Source organism: Bombina bombina, chromosome 7 (assembly GCF_027579735.1).
Source record: "Bombina bombina isolate aBomBom1 chromosome 7, aBomBom1.pri, whole genome shotgun sequence".
NCBI classification, from domain to species: Eukaryota; Metazoa; Chordata; class Amphibia; order Anura; family Bombinatoridae; genus Bombina; species Bombina bombina.
The window spans coordinates 382,686,101-382,702,075 of record NC_069505.1 but is presented as its reverse complement, the minus strand read 5'-3'; the positions used below and the strand labels follow the sequence as shown (position 1 = coordinate 382,702,075).

Sequence of the window (15,975 nt, the reverse complement as noted above, 5' to 3'; positions counted from 1 at the left end):
GTGGCGGACGAGTTAAGGAGCAGCGGTTTTAAGACTGCTGCTTCTTGACTCCTGTTTCCGGTGAGCCTGAAGGCTCGCGCAGAAACAGGTGCATAAGGGGCATGATAAATCGGCCCCATAGTGTGTACTCTGCAAAAAATGTTTTGCTGTGCACGGCGCAAAAGTGTTTGGATTTGGCCTTAACTGGAGAGTGACTTACAATGCATTAATGTCATAAGGATTAGGGTACAACTCTTTTTCCATTCCATAATTTTTGACTTGTGATATTGCAGCTAGTTTTTATCACAAGATGATAGCTTCAATAACAGGTTTTATTGCCATTAAATATCGTAGAATTTAATAATCAACAAAATGTATAATAAATAGAAAATGTAACACTTAGGGGATGATGATCTAAAGATTTCTACTCCAGTGAGAGGATCAGCAGTACGATGAGGACCCTCAAAAAGTTTAGAAACACAAATTTTTATCTTGAAACATGTTTATGTTGCTATGTAGTGTTTAATGTGAAGGAGAGACTTACATTTTTGAAATGCTGCATCACAACAAATAATACATTTATATACCATATCCTGCATTCAGGTTTATAGATGGAAGCAGAATTAGAATCTTAATCTAAAGCTCTATGCATACCTCTTTATACACATGTATATAGCCTATATACACACACATACACACGCACACACATACACACACACATAACCACAAACACATACTCATGCACACACATACACGCGCACATACATACACACGCACACACATACCCATGCACACACGCACACACATACACGCACACATACACACGCACCCACATACACATGCACCCACATACACACACACGCACGCACATGCACACACAAACACACGTACACACATACACATACTCATGCACACACATACATACACATGCGTACACACGCATACACAATCACACACATACACGCACACACGCATACACACGCACACACATACACACGCTCACACATACACACATATACACACAAAAAAATACACATATACTCACACAAACATACACACAAACACATATATACTCCCACACACATACACACGCACACATACACACAAAGACACATATACTCAAACACACACATATACTCATACACACGCACACATATACACAGGCACTCGCATGCACACATATACTCACACACACATACAGACGCACACATAAACACAAACACACATATACTCCCACACACATAAACACGCACACATACACACAAAGACACATATACTCAAACACACACATATACTCATACACACGCACACATATACACAGGCACTCGCATGCACACATATACTCACACACACATACAGATGCACACATAAACACAAACACACATATACTCCCACACACATACACACGCACACACATAAACACACATTTACTCACACAAATGCACACATACACACAATAAGGCACATATACAGCTTGCATACAACAAGCCAGCGATTTTTCTACCTTCCTGCTTTTACACCCTCTGCTCTCCCTCTGCTTACAGCATTATAGTAACGACTGTTCAATACGTCTCTCCTGCTGTGCACAAAAACTTCTGTGAAGGAGATTTTGACTTCAAGGTAAAAACCCAATGGCAATAAAGTGACCACCTGTGCCCCTGACTGCTTTATGAAGTGACCCCTGTCCCCACAGTAATTTACCTTCCCATAGTCACTGTGAAATATACTCCCTGTGCTTTGTTCTTGGTCAGTGTGTTGTGTGCTCCCTGTGCTTTGTTCTTGGTCAGTGTGTTGTGTGCTTCCTTTGCTTTGTTCTTGGTCAGTGTGTTGTGTGCTCCCTGTGCTTTGTTCTTGGTCAGTGTGTTGTGTGCTCCCTGTGCTTTGTTCTTGGTCAGTGTGTTGTGTGCTCCCTGTGCTTTGTTCTTGGTCAGTGTGTTGTGTGCTTCCTTTGCTTTGTTCTTGGTCAGTGTGTTGTGCTCCCTGTGCTTTGTTCTTGTTCAGTGTGTAGTGTGTTCCCTGTGCTTTGTTCTTGGGCAGTGTGTTGCATGCTCTCTGTACTTTGCTCCTGGTCAGTGTGTTGTGTACGACCTGTATTTTGTTCTTGGTCAGTGTGTTGTGTGCCCCCTGTGCTTTGTTCTTGGTCAGTGTGTTGTGTGCTCCCTGTGCTTTGCTCCTGGTCAGTGTGTTGTGTGCTCCCTGTGCTTTGTTCCTGGTCAGTGTGTAGTGTACCCTCTGTGCATTGTTCTTGGTTAGTGTGTATGTGCTCCCTGTGCTTTGTTCTTAGTCACTGTGTTGTGTACCCTTTGTGCATTGTTCTTGGTTAGTGTGTTGTGTGCTCTGTGTGCTTTGTTCTTGGCCATTGCATTGTGTGGCCCCTGTGCTTTGTTCTTGGTCAGTGTGATGTGTGCTCCCTGTGCTTTATTCTTGGTTAGTGTGTTGTGTGCTCCCTGTGCTTTGTTCTTGGTCAGTGTGTTGTGTGCTCCCTGTGCTTTGTTCTTGATCAGTGTGTTGTGTGCTCCCTGTGCTTTGTTCTTGGTTAGTATGTTATGTGCCCCCTGTGCTTTGTTCTTGGTCAGTGTGTTGTGTGCTCCCTGTGCTTTGTTCTTGGTCAGTGTGTTGTGTGCTCCCTGTGCTTTGTTCTTAGTCAGTGTCTTGTGTGCTCCCTGTGCTTTGTTCTTGGTCAGTGTGTTGTGTGCTCCCTGTGCTTTGTTCTTGGTTAGTATGTTGTGTGCCCCCTGTGCTTTGTTCTTGGTCAGTGTGTTGTGTGCTCCCTGTGCTTTGATCTTGGTCAGTATGCTGTGTGCTCCCTGCGCTTTGTTCTTTGTCAGTGTGTTGTGTGCTTTGTTCTTGGTCAGTGTGTTGTGTGTTCTCTGTGCTTTGTTCTTGGTCAGTATGTTGTGTGCCCCCTGTGCTTTGTTCTTGGTTAGTATGTTGTGTGCCCCCTGTGCTTTGTTCTTGGTCAGTGTGTTGTGTGCCCCCTGTGCTTTTATCTTGGTCAGTATGCTGTGTGCTCCCTGCACTTTGTTCTTTGTCAGTGTGCCCCCTGTGCTTGGCTCCTGGTAACACTGTAATTTTCCATCTGTTTTCTGTCCCCAGGTCTGGAATTCCTATTTCAGTCTTGCTGTCCTCTTCATCAACCAGCCCAGTCTGCAGCTGGAGAACTTTGCTGCTGGGAAGAGACGGAGAATCATTGACAAGTAAGAGCAGTCAACCTTTAGTGTCACATATGGTCTCTGGCTCAGTCCATGTATCTCATTCTTGTTGTGTTCTAGGTATGGGGACATGCGTGTTATGATGACATATGAGCTCTTCAACATGTGGCAGAACTTGGGTAGGTCTCTTGCATCAGCGCCTCACATTGTTCTTTAAATAAATTTATGTCAATAAATTCTGTATCACTCTCAAGTAAATCATTAGTTTTGCTTTTCACAAACCACAGCCTTTATGTTTCTTTTAAAAAAAAAGAGCTTTGGTTTTCTTGGAGGTGTAAGGCGCATGCACTGGCAATTAGACGATACAGTGTAAAATAGGGAAAACCGAGAACTACATCTTGAAGATATAGGGCGAGAATACATATGGGGCGTAAGTTTCAGGTCCAACTGCTGAAACCCACGTCGCCCGTAAGTTCACCTCGCACATTGGGTAAATCATATAAACCGCACCGCCAGTTGCTATACTGCTGTAAGTCGAACAAACTGGCTAGGTTCAGAAATGTGCGCAACTAAACTAGCTATATGCAGCTCTCATCCTATTGGCTGATTTGAATTTTTCAGCCAATAGGAATGCAAGGGTACCCCAATATAAATGGGGTATCTTGCATTCAATCTTCAGTGTGCGGTGGACGAGCGCATGAAGAAGACCTCCACGTTGCCAATGACCACCTACTGCTCTGCATCCTAAGACCGCTCCGCCTCCACCAAGAAGATAGAAGATGGACCCGCAATGGATGAAGATGAAGCCGCCTGGATGAAGACCTTTCACCACCGGGAAGAAGATGGATTGCTTACTTCAGCAATGGTAAGTACTGATTTTGGGGTTAGTCAAAAGAAAAGTAGAGTGGCGCTTTAAAAAGCTTTTTAAAGCGCCACTCTACTTTTCTTTTCTTTTGACTTTATTTCTAACAGTGTTAGAGAGGATCACAGTCTATTTTCTTAGTGTCTAGGATAGCACCCCTACCGGTTTTGTGCATATGATTTTGGGGTTAATGTTAGTTTTTTGTTTTGTTTTTTTGGGGGTGTTTTTTTTTTAGATTAGGGCTTTTTTGTATTTTTTGGGCTGTTAAAGAGCTAAACGCCCTTTAAAGGGCAATGCCCATACAAATGCCCTTTTCGGGGGAATGGGTAAATAAAGTTTTTTTTTTTGTTAGTTTTTTTTATTTTAGGGGGTTGTGTGGGTGGGGGGTTGTAATGCTAGGGGGTACTTTGTTTTTTATTCAGGGCAAAAGAGCTGTTAACTTTAGGTCAATGCCCTACAAAAGGCCCTTTTAAGGGCTATTGGTAGTTTATTGTTAGATGGGTAAGGGTAGATTTTTTTATTTTGAGTAATATTAGTTTTTTTTAGAATTTTTTTGTAATTGTTTATTATTTTTTAAAGTAGTTAGTATTTTTTTTATGTAAGTTTTTTTTAATTGGGGTTAAGTTAGGGGGTGTTAAGTTGGGGGGCTTAGTTTTTAATCAAATACTTTGTGTTGTGGGTTGTTGGTGGTTTAGGGTTTAATATTTTTTTAGGTAGTTTGTGTTGTGGGGGGTTGGCGGTTTAGGTGTTAATAGGTTAATTAGATACTTTGTGATGTGGGGTGTTGGCGGTTTAGGGGTTAATATGTTAATTAGGTAGTTTGTGTTGTGAAGGGATGGGGGTTTAGGTGTTAATATGTTTATTAGGTAGTTTGGAATGTGGGGGGTTGGCGGATTAGGGGTTAATACTTTTATTAGTGATTTCGATGTAGGGGGATGGCGAACAGGGGTTGATATTGTGCATACGTTAGGTGTTTGTTAAGGTTTCCAGGGAGTTACGGTACTTTTATACTCAGCACAAGGCTTGTTGCGCCTGCCTATGTGTGGCGAGGTGAAAATGGAGTACAATTTCTCCATTCTGCTTGCGTAAGTCCGTGTGCTGAATATGTGATACCGACTGGCGACCGCGGTAAAATATACGCGCGTAACTTGTCTGCCGTATATGTGATCGCTCGATTCGATTATAAATTGGCAATGCTGGGTTTTGCGCCCGTTGGCACATATGTGATCGCGCTTATAGTTTTTTAGTTTTTTTGATTAACCATCATATTTACTGACTTCTTTATTCTTGTTAATAGAACCCTCAGTCTTCATTGCTTCTTTCTTTATGTTTATTTATGGCATTGAAGTGGCGAGATAAATAGATCCTCAGGCTACTGATTAGGGAAAGCATTTTTTTTTTATAACTGTTTTCTTATTGGGCTGTACGGCCATTCTGAACTCTTACTGTCTGTCCCATTGAGTAAAAGCAGAGAGCGCTGGTACAGCACTGTTATTAAAGGGACATGAAACACAATTTTTTCACTTAAGATTCAGATAGAACATACAATTTTAAACAACTTTCCAATCTACTTTAATAATCAGATTTGCTTCATTCCCTTGATATCCTTTGCTGAAGGAGCAGCAATGCACTACTGAGAGCTAGCTTAACACATCTAGTCAGCCACTCACAAGAGACAAATGTGTGCAGGCACCTATCACCAGCTAGCTCCCACTAGTGTAGGATATATACATATTATTTTTCAGCAATGGATACCAAGAGAACAAAGTACATTTGAAAATAGAAGTGAATTTTAAGTGTCTTAAAATTACATTCTCTATCTCAATCATACACGTTTAATTTTGACTTTCCTATCCCTTTAAGAAGATGGATGCATGACCCGTAACAGTGCAGCCTTAGCAGAGATGCAGCAATACACACTGCTTTTACTCAATGATGCAAGTGTTATGGATTCTGATTGGTCATTCAGTCACATGTGATCACATAAAAAGCCGCATTGAGCATGTATGGATCTATTAATCAACACTAAGGGCTAGATTACAAGTGGTGCTCTAAAGTTAGTTTAGCTCGCAAACTTGCACGCATACTACAATTTGAAAGTAAATAGGTTCGCTTGATTACAAACAGAATTTGCGCTCACCGGGTTAGCGCATATCTGTATATATACCTATATATTCATAAAGGTATAAATAAATAGTTTACAAAACAAAAACACAATATTTATATGGAAATAATTATTTAAAAATTAAAAGAACATTTTCTTGTATGTGAAGACCATTGGAAAATAAAATATTCAACTACCTTTGGGTTTATTGCTCTAGGTCTAATGCGGTGTTGGGTTAGCATACAAGCGATAAGTGTTATTTATTTTTTGTTCTGTATGCTCCATTGAAGTCTACGAGAATAAGAAGTTAACGTGGTTGCAATATCTGAAGTCCTGAAGTTAGCACGTATCGGATTTAGCTGTTGCACAAACCGTTTATTTTCAACTTGTAATACGAGCGCTAACCTGCATTCGTTAAAAGTTTAATGGGGGGGGCGTGTATCCGGACAGCGGCCATAACGGTCACAAACCTAGAAGCTCCTTATATTTCATGGATCATTTAACGATTATTTAAGGAATAAATAAACATCCACAAATATTTTCCACAGATAACACTTTGTGATCTATTGCTGTACCAACGGATGATTATTTTGAGAAGATAGTACAAATTGGAGCGCTAGTAAGGTGAGGGGGCGGCCTAGTAACATCAACCCTAACAAAACCCGGGTAAAGCAAGTCTACTTAACTGCTGATATAAGATGGAGACATTCCATAAGACCCTGCGCATCTTACTTGTAGACTTTGAACATAAGATGAATACCAGTTTTACTGCCCTAATTGAGATAGTAAAGTACGGCTATAAAGAAGATGGAGTCAGGCAAACTGTTAACTCTACAATGGATACTATTCTCTTAGTCACTGGTCATTTAGAAGAGAAACAGCTCCCAGTACTTTCCATTGAAAAACCCAGAAGGTTTCTGAGCCCTTTCAAGATAGAAGTTGCACTCCTACAGAGTGTTGTCTCCCTCGATCAGCCCACCTATCCGTGCTAACACTATACTGGGCCCCCGAAACAGAGGTAACTACCATAAAACACCGATAAGAACCACACCGCCATTCAACTCCAGACACCGCTTCAACGAACTTCCCGCATCTCTTATTCAAATGTGGATGCGAAGATCAGTTGCTCATCTCTGACCGGGAATGTGCGGCCGAATTCTGCAGTAGGGTATTTTTTTGTAGGGCGTTCCTGGCACGTCCTCGGTCGTTAAGAGGTTAAAGGGAAATAAAACCCAAATTTTTTCTTTCATGTTTCAGATAGAACATACAATTTTAAGCAACTTTCCAATTTACTTCTTTTATCAAATTTTCTTAGTTTTCTTGTTATCCTTCGTTGAAAAGAATGAATGTAAGCTAAGACATGTGCATGTGTCTTCAGCACTCAGCAGTTTTACAACAACGTTATATATTAGATGGCACACTATTTCCTGTCATGTAGTACTTCAGGCACGTGCATGCTACCTACCTCTTCAACAAAGAGTATCATGAGAAGGAAGAAAATTGAAGTAAATTGCAAACTTTTTTTAAATTGTATTCTCTATCTAAATAATGAAATAAATATTTTGGGTTTAGTGTCCCTTTAATGATGATTTATCTTGTGTTCCCAAACTACAATGATGTTTCTGTTAACCCCGCTTGTTTCAGCACTTTTCTATTAATCTCTTTCTTTCCCTGTTGACCCCCAAATTACCCTTTTTTTCCTCATGTTTCTGATATTAATTTTGTTTTTTGTATTTTTTCACCCTGTAGGGGAGCACAAGTTTCACTTTATTCCAGGAATGATTGGACCTTTCCTGGGGGTTTCCCTTGTTCCTCAGCCTGAAGTCCGAAATATAATGATTCCCATTTTCCACGATATGATGGATTGTGAGCAGAGACGTAATGGGAACTTTAAGCAGGTGAGCTAATATAAGACCACAGCAGGGTGCAGATTATAGATTAGAAACATCTCCATGGGATTAACACTGCACCTCTGTTTACACACTCAAATAGCCCCCAATAACAGGACTTGCTTGTACAATAAACCCACAAACTTGCAGTGGCACACGTGGTTCTCATATATGCCGCCACCATCACAGGAGGCGTTTAGTTCTTTCAACAGACAAAAATATCTTAAGAAGAATCTTTAAAAGGACATTAAAATTAAAATGTAAAGTCCCCATAAACAGCCAGATAACAAGTCAAAGCAAAAATGCATTCAAATTAGTAATTTTTCAAGCGATATCCATTGAGGCCTACTTATCGAGCCGTCAACTGTGCTGCATTTGACGGAACCAATACGCTCGCCTGACATCGCTGCCGCGGACCTGAATACGTTCTCCATAGTTAACAAAAAATCTGTCAAAAAGCTGCGCACCAAATACGGGGCAATGAGCAGCGGACTGTTGTTAACTGACAGTCATCAATTTCGCTGCTATTTGGCTTTTTCCCAGCTTTATTTGTACCCTGTCACTAAACACTGCCACTATACTAAACTGTTTAACCCCTATACCGCCGCTCCCGGACCCCGCCGCAACTAAATAAAGTTATTAACCCCTAAACCGCCTCTCCCGGACCCCGCCCCCACCTACATTATGTTATTAACCCCTAATCTGCCACCCCCTATACCGCCGCCACCTACATTATGTTATTAACCCCTAATCTGCTGCGCTCTACACCGCCGCCACCTACATTATGTTATTAACCCCTAAACCGCCAGCCCCCCACATCGCCATTAACTAAATTAACCTATTAACCCCTAAACCTAACAACCCGCTAACTTTATATTAAATATTAACTCATCCCTATCTTATAATAAATTTAAACTTACCTTTAAAATTACATTAAACTATATTAAATGAATAATTAATCTACCCTAACTTTTATAATAAAATTACATTAAACTATATTAAATTAATTATTAATCTAACCTAACTTTTATAATAAAATTGCATCAAACTACAAATTTAAATTAACTATATTATATCTTTAGAAACCTAACCCTACTCAAAAAATGTAAATCTACGCTAAAAAATTACTAAGTTACAAAAAACTAACAACTAAGTTACAAAAAATAACAAACACTAAGTTACAAAAAAAAATAAAGATTTAAACTAATTACACCTAATCTAAGGGCCCTATAAAAATACCCCCCCCCCCCAAATAAAAAAACCCTAACCTGCAATAAACTACAAATAGCCCTTAAAAGGGCCTTTTGCGGGGCATTGCCCCAAAGAAATCAGCTCTTTTACCTGTAAATAAAAAATACAACCCCCCCAACAGTAAAACCCACCACCCACACAACCAACCCCCCAAATAAAAGCCTAACTAAAAAAACCTAAGCTCCCCATTGCCCTGTAAAGGGCATTTGGATGGGCATTGCCCTTAAAAGGGCATTTAGCTCTATTGCACCCAAACGCTAATCTAAAAATAAAACCCACCCAATAAACCCTTAAAAAATCCTAACACTAACCCCTGAAGATCGACTTACAGTTTTGAAGATCCAACATCCATCCTCCAATAGGTTTGAGCTTGCATTCTATTGGCTGATTGGATCAGCCATTAGGATGAAATATCACTCCTATTAGCTGATTGCAACAGCCAATAGGATTTTTTCAACCTTAATTCCAATTGGCTGATAGAATTCTATCAGCCAATCGGAATCTAAGGGACGCTATCTTGGATGACGTCATTTAAAGGAACATTCATTGTTCAAGAAGACGTTGATGGAAGAGGATGCTCCGCGTCGGATGTCTTGAAAATGGAGCCGCTCCGAGCCAGATGGATGAAGATAGAAGATGACGTCTGGGTGAAGACTTCTGCGGGCTTGGATGAAGACTTCGGCAGCTTGGATGAAGACTTCTGCTGGCTTCTTGGAGGATGGATGTCGGATCTTCAAAACTGTAAGTCGATCTTCAGGGGTTAGTGTTAGGATTTTTTAAGGGTTTATTGGGTGGGTTTTATTTTAAGATTAGGGTTTGGGTGCAATAGAGTTAAATGCCCTTTTAAGGACAATGCCCATCCAAATGCCCTTTTCAGGGCAATGGGGAGCTTAGGTTTTTTTAGTTATGTTTTATTTGGCGGGTTGGTTGTGTGGGTGGTGGGTTTTACTGTTGGGGGTATTTGTAATTTTTTTTTACAGGTAAAAGAGCTGATTTATTTGGGGCAATGCCCCGCAAAAGGCCCTTTTAAGGGCTATTTGTAGTTTATTGTAGGTTAGCAGGTTTTTTATTTTGGGGGGGCTTTTTTATTTTCATAGGGCCCTTAGATTAGATGTAATTAGTTTAAATCTTTGATAATTTATTTTTTATTTTTTGTAACTTAGTGATTTTAGTGGGGTTTTTTTGTAACTTAGTGTTTGTTATTTTTTGTAACTTAGTTGTTAGTTTTTTGTAACTTAGTAATATTTTAGTGTAGATTTAAATTATTTGAGTAGGGTTAGGTTTCTAAAGATATAATATAGTTAATTTAATTTGTAGTTTGATGTAATTGTATTATAAAAGTTAGGTTAGATTAATTATTAATGTAATATAGTTTAATGTAATTTTATTATAATAGGTTAGATTAATTATTAATTTAATATAGTTTAATGTAATTTTATTATAATAGTTAGGGTAGGTTAATTATTAGTTTAATATAGTTTAATTTAATTTTAAAGGTAAGTTTAAATTGATTATAAGATAGGGATGAGTTAATATTTAATATAAAGTTAGCGGGTTGTTAGGTTTTGGGGTTAATAACTTTATTTAGTTGCGGTGGGCTCCGGGAGCGGCGGGATAGGGGTTAATAAATTTATCTAGGTGGTGACGGTGTCTGGAGCGGCAGATTAGGGGTTAATAAGTATAATGTAGGTGACGGCGGTGTCGGGGCGGTAGATTAGAGGTGTTTAGACTCGGGGTACATGTTAGGGTGTTAGGTGTAAACATAACTTTTAATCTCCCATAGGAATCAATGGGATATCGGGCAGCAGCGAACATGAGCTTTTGCTGCTTTCAGACTCCCATTGACTCCTATGACATTCGCTGCCTGCAGGGTGGCGGATTGAAAACCAGGTACACTAGGCCGGAATAGTGGCGAGCGGACCAGTTAGATATTTGTTAACTAGCAAAAGTAGTCAGATAGTGCAGAATTTGTATTCGGAACATCTGTAGTGATGTAAGCATCGATCTGTGTCGGACTGAGACCGGCGGATCGAATGTTACGTCACAAAATTCTACTTTTGCCGGTCTGTAGGCTTTGATAAATAAGACGAATCAAGCTCGCCACAATTACGCTGCGGAATTTCAGCGTATTTGCGGTTGATGGCTTCATAAATAGGCCTCATTGAGATAGAGCAAACACAGGAGATTATGCTAATTAATGGACACATAACAAGTGTTCAAAAAATAAAAAGTATTTCTATAATTACTGCCCTTTCATACTGTTAACCCTTAAACCAACACCAACCCCCCACAGCTAAACCCCTAACTATCCTTCACCTCTAAACCACATAATCCCTCATCACAATTCCCCCGCAGCTATAATATCCTATCTACTTTTAGCCCCCCTACTTAAAATGACCCATAACTTAAGACTCCACCAAATCAGACCCCCATAGCAACAATATAGATAGATATACAGGGAGTGCAGAATTATTAGGCAAGTTGTATTTTTGAGGATTAATTTTATTATTGAACAACAACCATGTTCTCAATGAACCCAAAAAACTCATTAATATCAAAGCTGAATTGTTTTGGAAGTAGTTTTTAGTTTGTTTTTAGTTATAGCTATTTTAGGGGGATATCTGTGTGTGCAGGTGACTATTACTGTGCATAATTATTAGGCAACTTAACAAAAAAACAAATATATACCCATTTCAATTATTTATTTTTACCAGTGAAACCAATATAACATCTCAACATTCACAAATATACATTTCTGACATTCAAAAACAAATCAGTGACCAATATAGCCACCTTTCTTTGCAAGGACACTCAAAAGCCTGCCATCCATGGATTCTGTCAGTGTTTTGATCTGTTCACCATCAACATTGCGTGCAACAGCAACCACAGCCTCCCAGACACTGTTCAGAGAGGTGTACTGTTTTCCCTCCTTGTAAATCTCACATTTGATGATGGACCACAGGTTCTCAATGGGGTTCAGATCAGGTGAAAAAGGAGGCCATGTCATTAGATTTTCTTCTTTTATACCCTTTCTTGCCAGCCACGCTGTGGAGTACTTGGACGCGTGTGATGGAGCATTGTCCTGCATGAAAATCAAGTTTTTCTTGAAGGATGCAGGCTTCTTCCTGTACCACTGCTTGAAGAAGGTGTCTTCCAGAAACTGGCAGTAGGACTGGGAGTTGAGCTTGACTCCATCCTCAACCCGAAAAGGCCCCACAAGCTCATCTTTGATGATACCAGCCCAAACCAGTACTCCACCTCCACCTTGCTGGCGTCTGAGTCGGACTGGAGCTCTCTGCCCTTTACCAATCTAGCCACGGGCCCATCCATCTGGCCCATCAAGACTCACTCTCATTTCATCAGTCCATAAAACCTTAGAAAAATCAGTCTTGAGATATTTCTTGGCCCAGTCTTGACGTTTCAGCTTGTGTGTCTTGTTCAGTGGTGGTCGTCTTTCAGCCTTTCTTACCTTGGCCATGTCTCTGAGTATTGCACACCTTGTGCTTTTGGGCACTCCAGTGATGTTGCAGCTCTGAAATATGGCCAAACTGGTGGCAAGTGGCATCTTGCCAGCTGCACGCTTGACTTTTCTCAGTTCATGGGCAGTTATTTTGCGCCTTGGTTTTTCCACACGCTTCTTGTGACCCTGTTGACTATTTTGAATGAAACGCTTGATTGTTCGATGATCACGCTTCAGAAGCATCCCTCTGCAAGATATCTCACTATTTTTGACTTTTCTGAGCCTGTCAAGTCCTTCTTTTGACCCATTTTGCCAAAGGAAAGGAAGTTGCCTAATAATTATGCACACCTGATATAGGGTGTTGATGTCATTAGACCACACCCCTTCTCATTACAGAGATGCACATCACCTAATATGCTTAATTGGTAGTAGGCTTTCGAGCCTATACAGCTTGGAGTAAGACAACATGCATAAAGAGGATGATGTGGTCAAAATACTCATTTGCCTAATAATTCTGCACTCCCTGTATATATATACATACCTGTAGGTAGACAACCCTTTGTTCAAACTGCTTAGGATCAGAAAGGGTTTGAATTTCTGAATAGTTTGGATTTTGGAATATTTGTATCTTTAAAATGGGACAGTTGCCCTGATTCATCAAGCTGTTTCTGCGCAAGCCTTCAGGCTCGCCGGAAACTAGAGTTAAGAAGCAGCGGCCTTAAGACCGCTGCTCCTTAACTCGTCTGCCTGCTCTGAGACTGCGGATATCAGTCCGGCCGATCACATACAATCGGGTTCATTGACACCCCCTGCTAGCATCTTGTGATAAAAACTAGCTGCAATATCACAAGTCAAAAATTATGGAATGGAAAAAGAGTTGTACCCTAATCCTTATGACATTAATGCATTGTAAGTCACTCTCCAGTTAAGGCCAAATCCAAACACTTTTGCGCCGTGCACAGCAAAACATTTTTTGCAGAGTACACACTATGGGGCCGATTTATCATGCTCCTTATGCACCTTTTTCTGCGCGAGCCTTCAGGCTCGCCGGAAACAGGAGTCAAGAAGCAGCAGTCTTAAAACCGCTGCTCCTTAACTCGTCCGCCACCACTGAGGCGGCAGACAACAATCTATCCGATTGGATATGATCGGGTTGATTGGCCGCAAATCTCCAGGGGTCGGTATTGCACAAGCAGTTCAGCAGAACAGCTTGTGCAATTTTAAATGCCGACAGCTGTTCTTAACAGCCAATAGGAGAAGTGCAACTGAAATCCTATTGGCTGATTTGAACAGCCAATAGGATTTCAGTAGCTCTCATCCTATTGGCTGATTTGAATTTGAAAAATTCAGATCAGCCAATAGGAATGCAAGGTACGCCATTTTGAAACGGCTACCTTGCATTCAACTTCAGTGTAAGCCGGTGACCATATGAAGAGGACGCTCCGCGCAGGATGGGATCCACTTCCAGGATAGCTTTGCGCAGCCGGGATGAAAATAGAAGATGCCCCCGCGATGGATGAAGGTGTCACCGCCTGGATACAGACTTCTCGCCACCTAGATGAAGATGGATGTCCGGACTTTAGGAACTGTGAGTAGATATTCTGGGGTTAGTGTTTTTTTTTATTTTTTTGCGTGTTTTTTTTTTAGATCAGGGATGGGCACTTGGAAAAGAGCTGAATGCCCATACAAATGGGGGTTGGTTGGGTGGTGGGTTTTACTGTTGGGGGGACTTTGTATTTTTTTACAGGTAAAAGAGCTGTTTAACTAAGGCCCTTTTAAAGGCTATTGGTAGTTTATTGTAGGTTAGGGGGTGTTTTTATTTTGGGGTGCTTTTTATTTTTATAGGTCTATTAGATTAGGTGTAATTGTTTTTATTTTTGATAATTTTGTTTATTATTTTTTGTAAGCTTAGTGTGTTTTATTTTTCGTAATTTAGTGTTTATTATTCTTTGTAATTTTAGATTTTTTTATTTTTTCGCAGTGTTAGGTTTTTTTTACTTTTTAATTTAGGTTTTTTTTTTTGTTTTTTTTTTATATAATTTTTTATTGAAGTTCAAATAAAAGCTTACATGCATGTCATGTCATCAAAACAAAAACATATAGATTAACTGGAAAGAGACATACCAGCAGTAGGAAATTAAGGCAAGCAATACACATTAATGACTTATTATGGGGGTATAGATGAAATGCTTGCCTATCATGACTGTGTACCTCCTGGTCAATACTTAAGGCCGCTCATGGACCCCTTATTAATATAGAGAGTGCAAAGCTATAAGAGGTACCCTCTGACTGAAAGAGACCACTCTGGGATCCCAAATGTTGAACTTCCATTTTATTTTATTTTTTTAGTTGTCGGTTCTTAGAGTTCTTACAATGAACTATTCCTTCATAGTGTATATTTGCATTTATGGCAAGAACTGTTGTAGTATAACTAGTATTGAGGGTGCGGCATAGGCGAGAGAAGCCGCAAAGTTAGCCCTCCTAGAATAGGAGGTACATTCCTTAACGGGGGGGGGGGGGGGGGGAGGTGGTAGGCTGTATACAATGCATAAAATTTATAGCGTAAGAGACCAAAGTCCCATACAAAAGAGTAAGGTAAAACAATCCGTAAACTATATGTATATAGGGTTAGCACATATGAAGTGAGATACTTACAGATAAATTCCCTGTTTAGAAGGCTCAGACATAAAATGGTTACTATGAGCTCACATAATGAGGGCCAGAATAATACATATTCATTGAACCGATTAAATAGTTCTCTGTACATCAAGTATGATATGGAATTACAACGAATAACAGATAATCTTACAAATTGTGTGAAGCATTTAAAGGTGACATATTTGTTACATAAAAAAAACCCCAAGAGGGCTGAGATTAATACAGAGGCCCTTGAAACATGGTAAATGAATATTAAAGCTAATGAAATAAGATTCTGACACCACCAGCGAAATTCTATATATATCAGGACTCTTTCTGCTATTGACACAGCTGAAAATAATATTATTAATAACAAGATAGGGCAAATTTAGAATATTTAGTGCTAACTAGATGAAAGAATGTTAATGCACACTATAGTATAGTATAAATTTTCTGTGCTGACCAACTTAGAAGAGGAGACAGTCTCAGGACATTTTATATAGTAATCAGGCAAGGGTAAAGCGAGTACAGGTGGCCCTCGTTTTACAACGGTTCAATTTACACCGTTTCAGAATAACAACCTTTTTTTCCAGTCATGTGACTGCTATTGAAAAGCATTGAGAAGCAGTGCATTTATTAAA

General features: G+C 39.9%; 1 protein-coding gene across 1 annotated transcript in view; it reads left to right on the top strand.

Moving 5' to 3' along the window:
* Nucleotides 1-15,975, top strand: part of DOCK3 (dedicator of cytokinesis 3) — a 924,676-nt gene that overhangs the window by 714,739 nt on the left and 193,962 nt on the right. Inside the window, exons 29-32 of the mRNA XM_053721106.1 lie at nucleotides 1,524-1,599; nucleotides 3,076-3,176; nucleotides 3,252-3,310; nucleotides 7,847-7,995. Coding sequence (XP_053577081.1) covers nucleotides 1,524-1,599; nucleotides 3,076-3,176; nucleotides 3,252-3,310; nucleotides 7,847-7,995 — 385 coding nt within the window. The remainder of the gene's footprint in view (nucleotides 1-1,523; nucleotides 1,600-3,075; nucleotides 3,177-3,251; nucleotides 3,311-7,846; nucleotides 7,996-15,975) is intronic.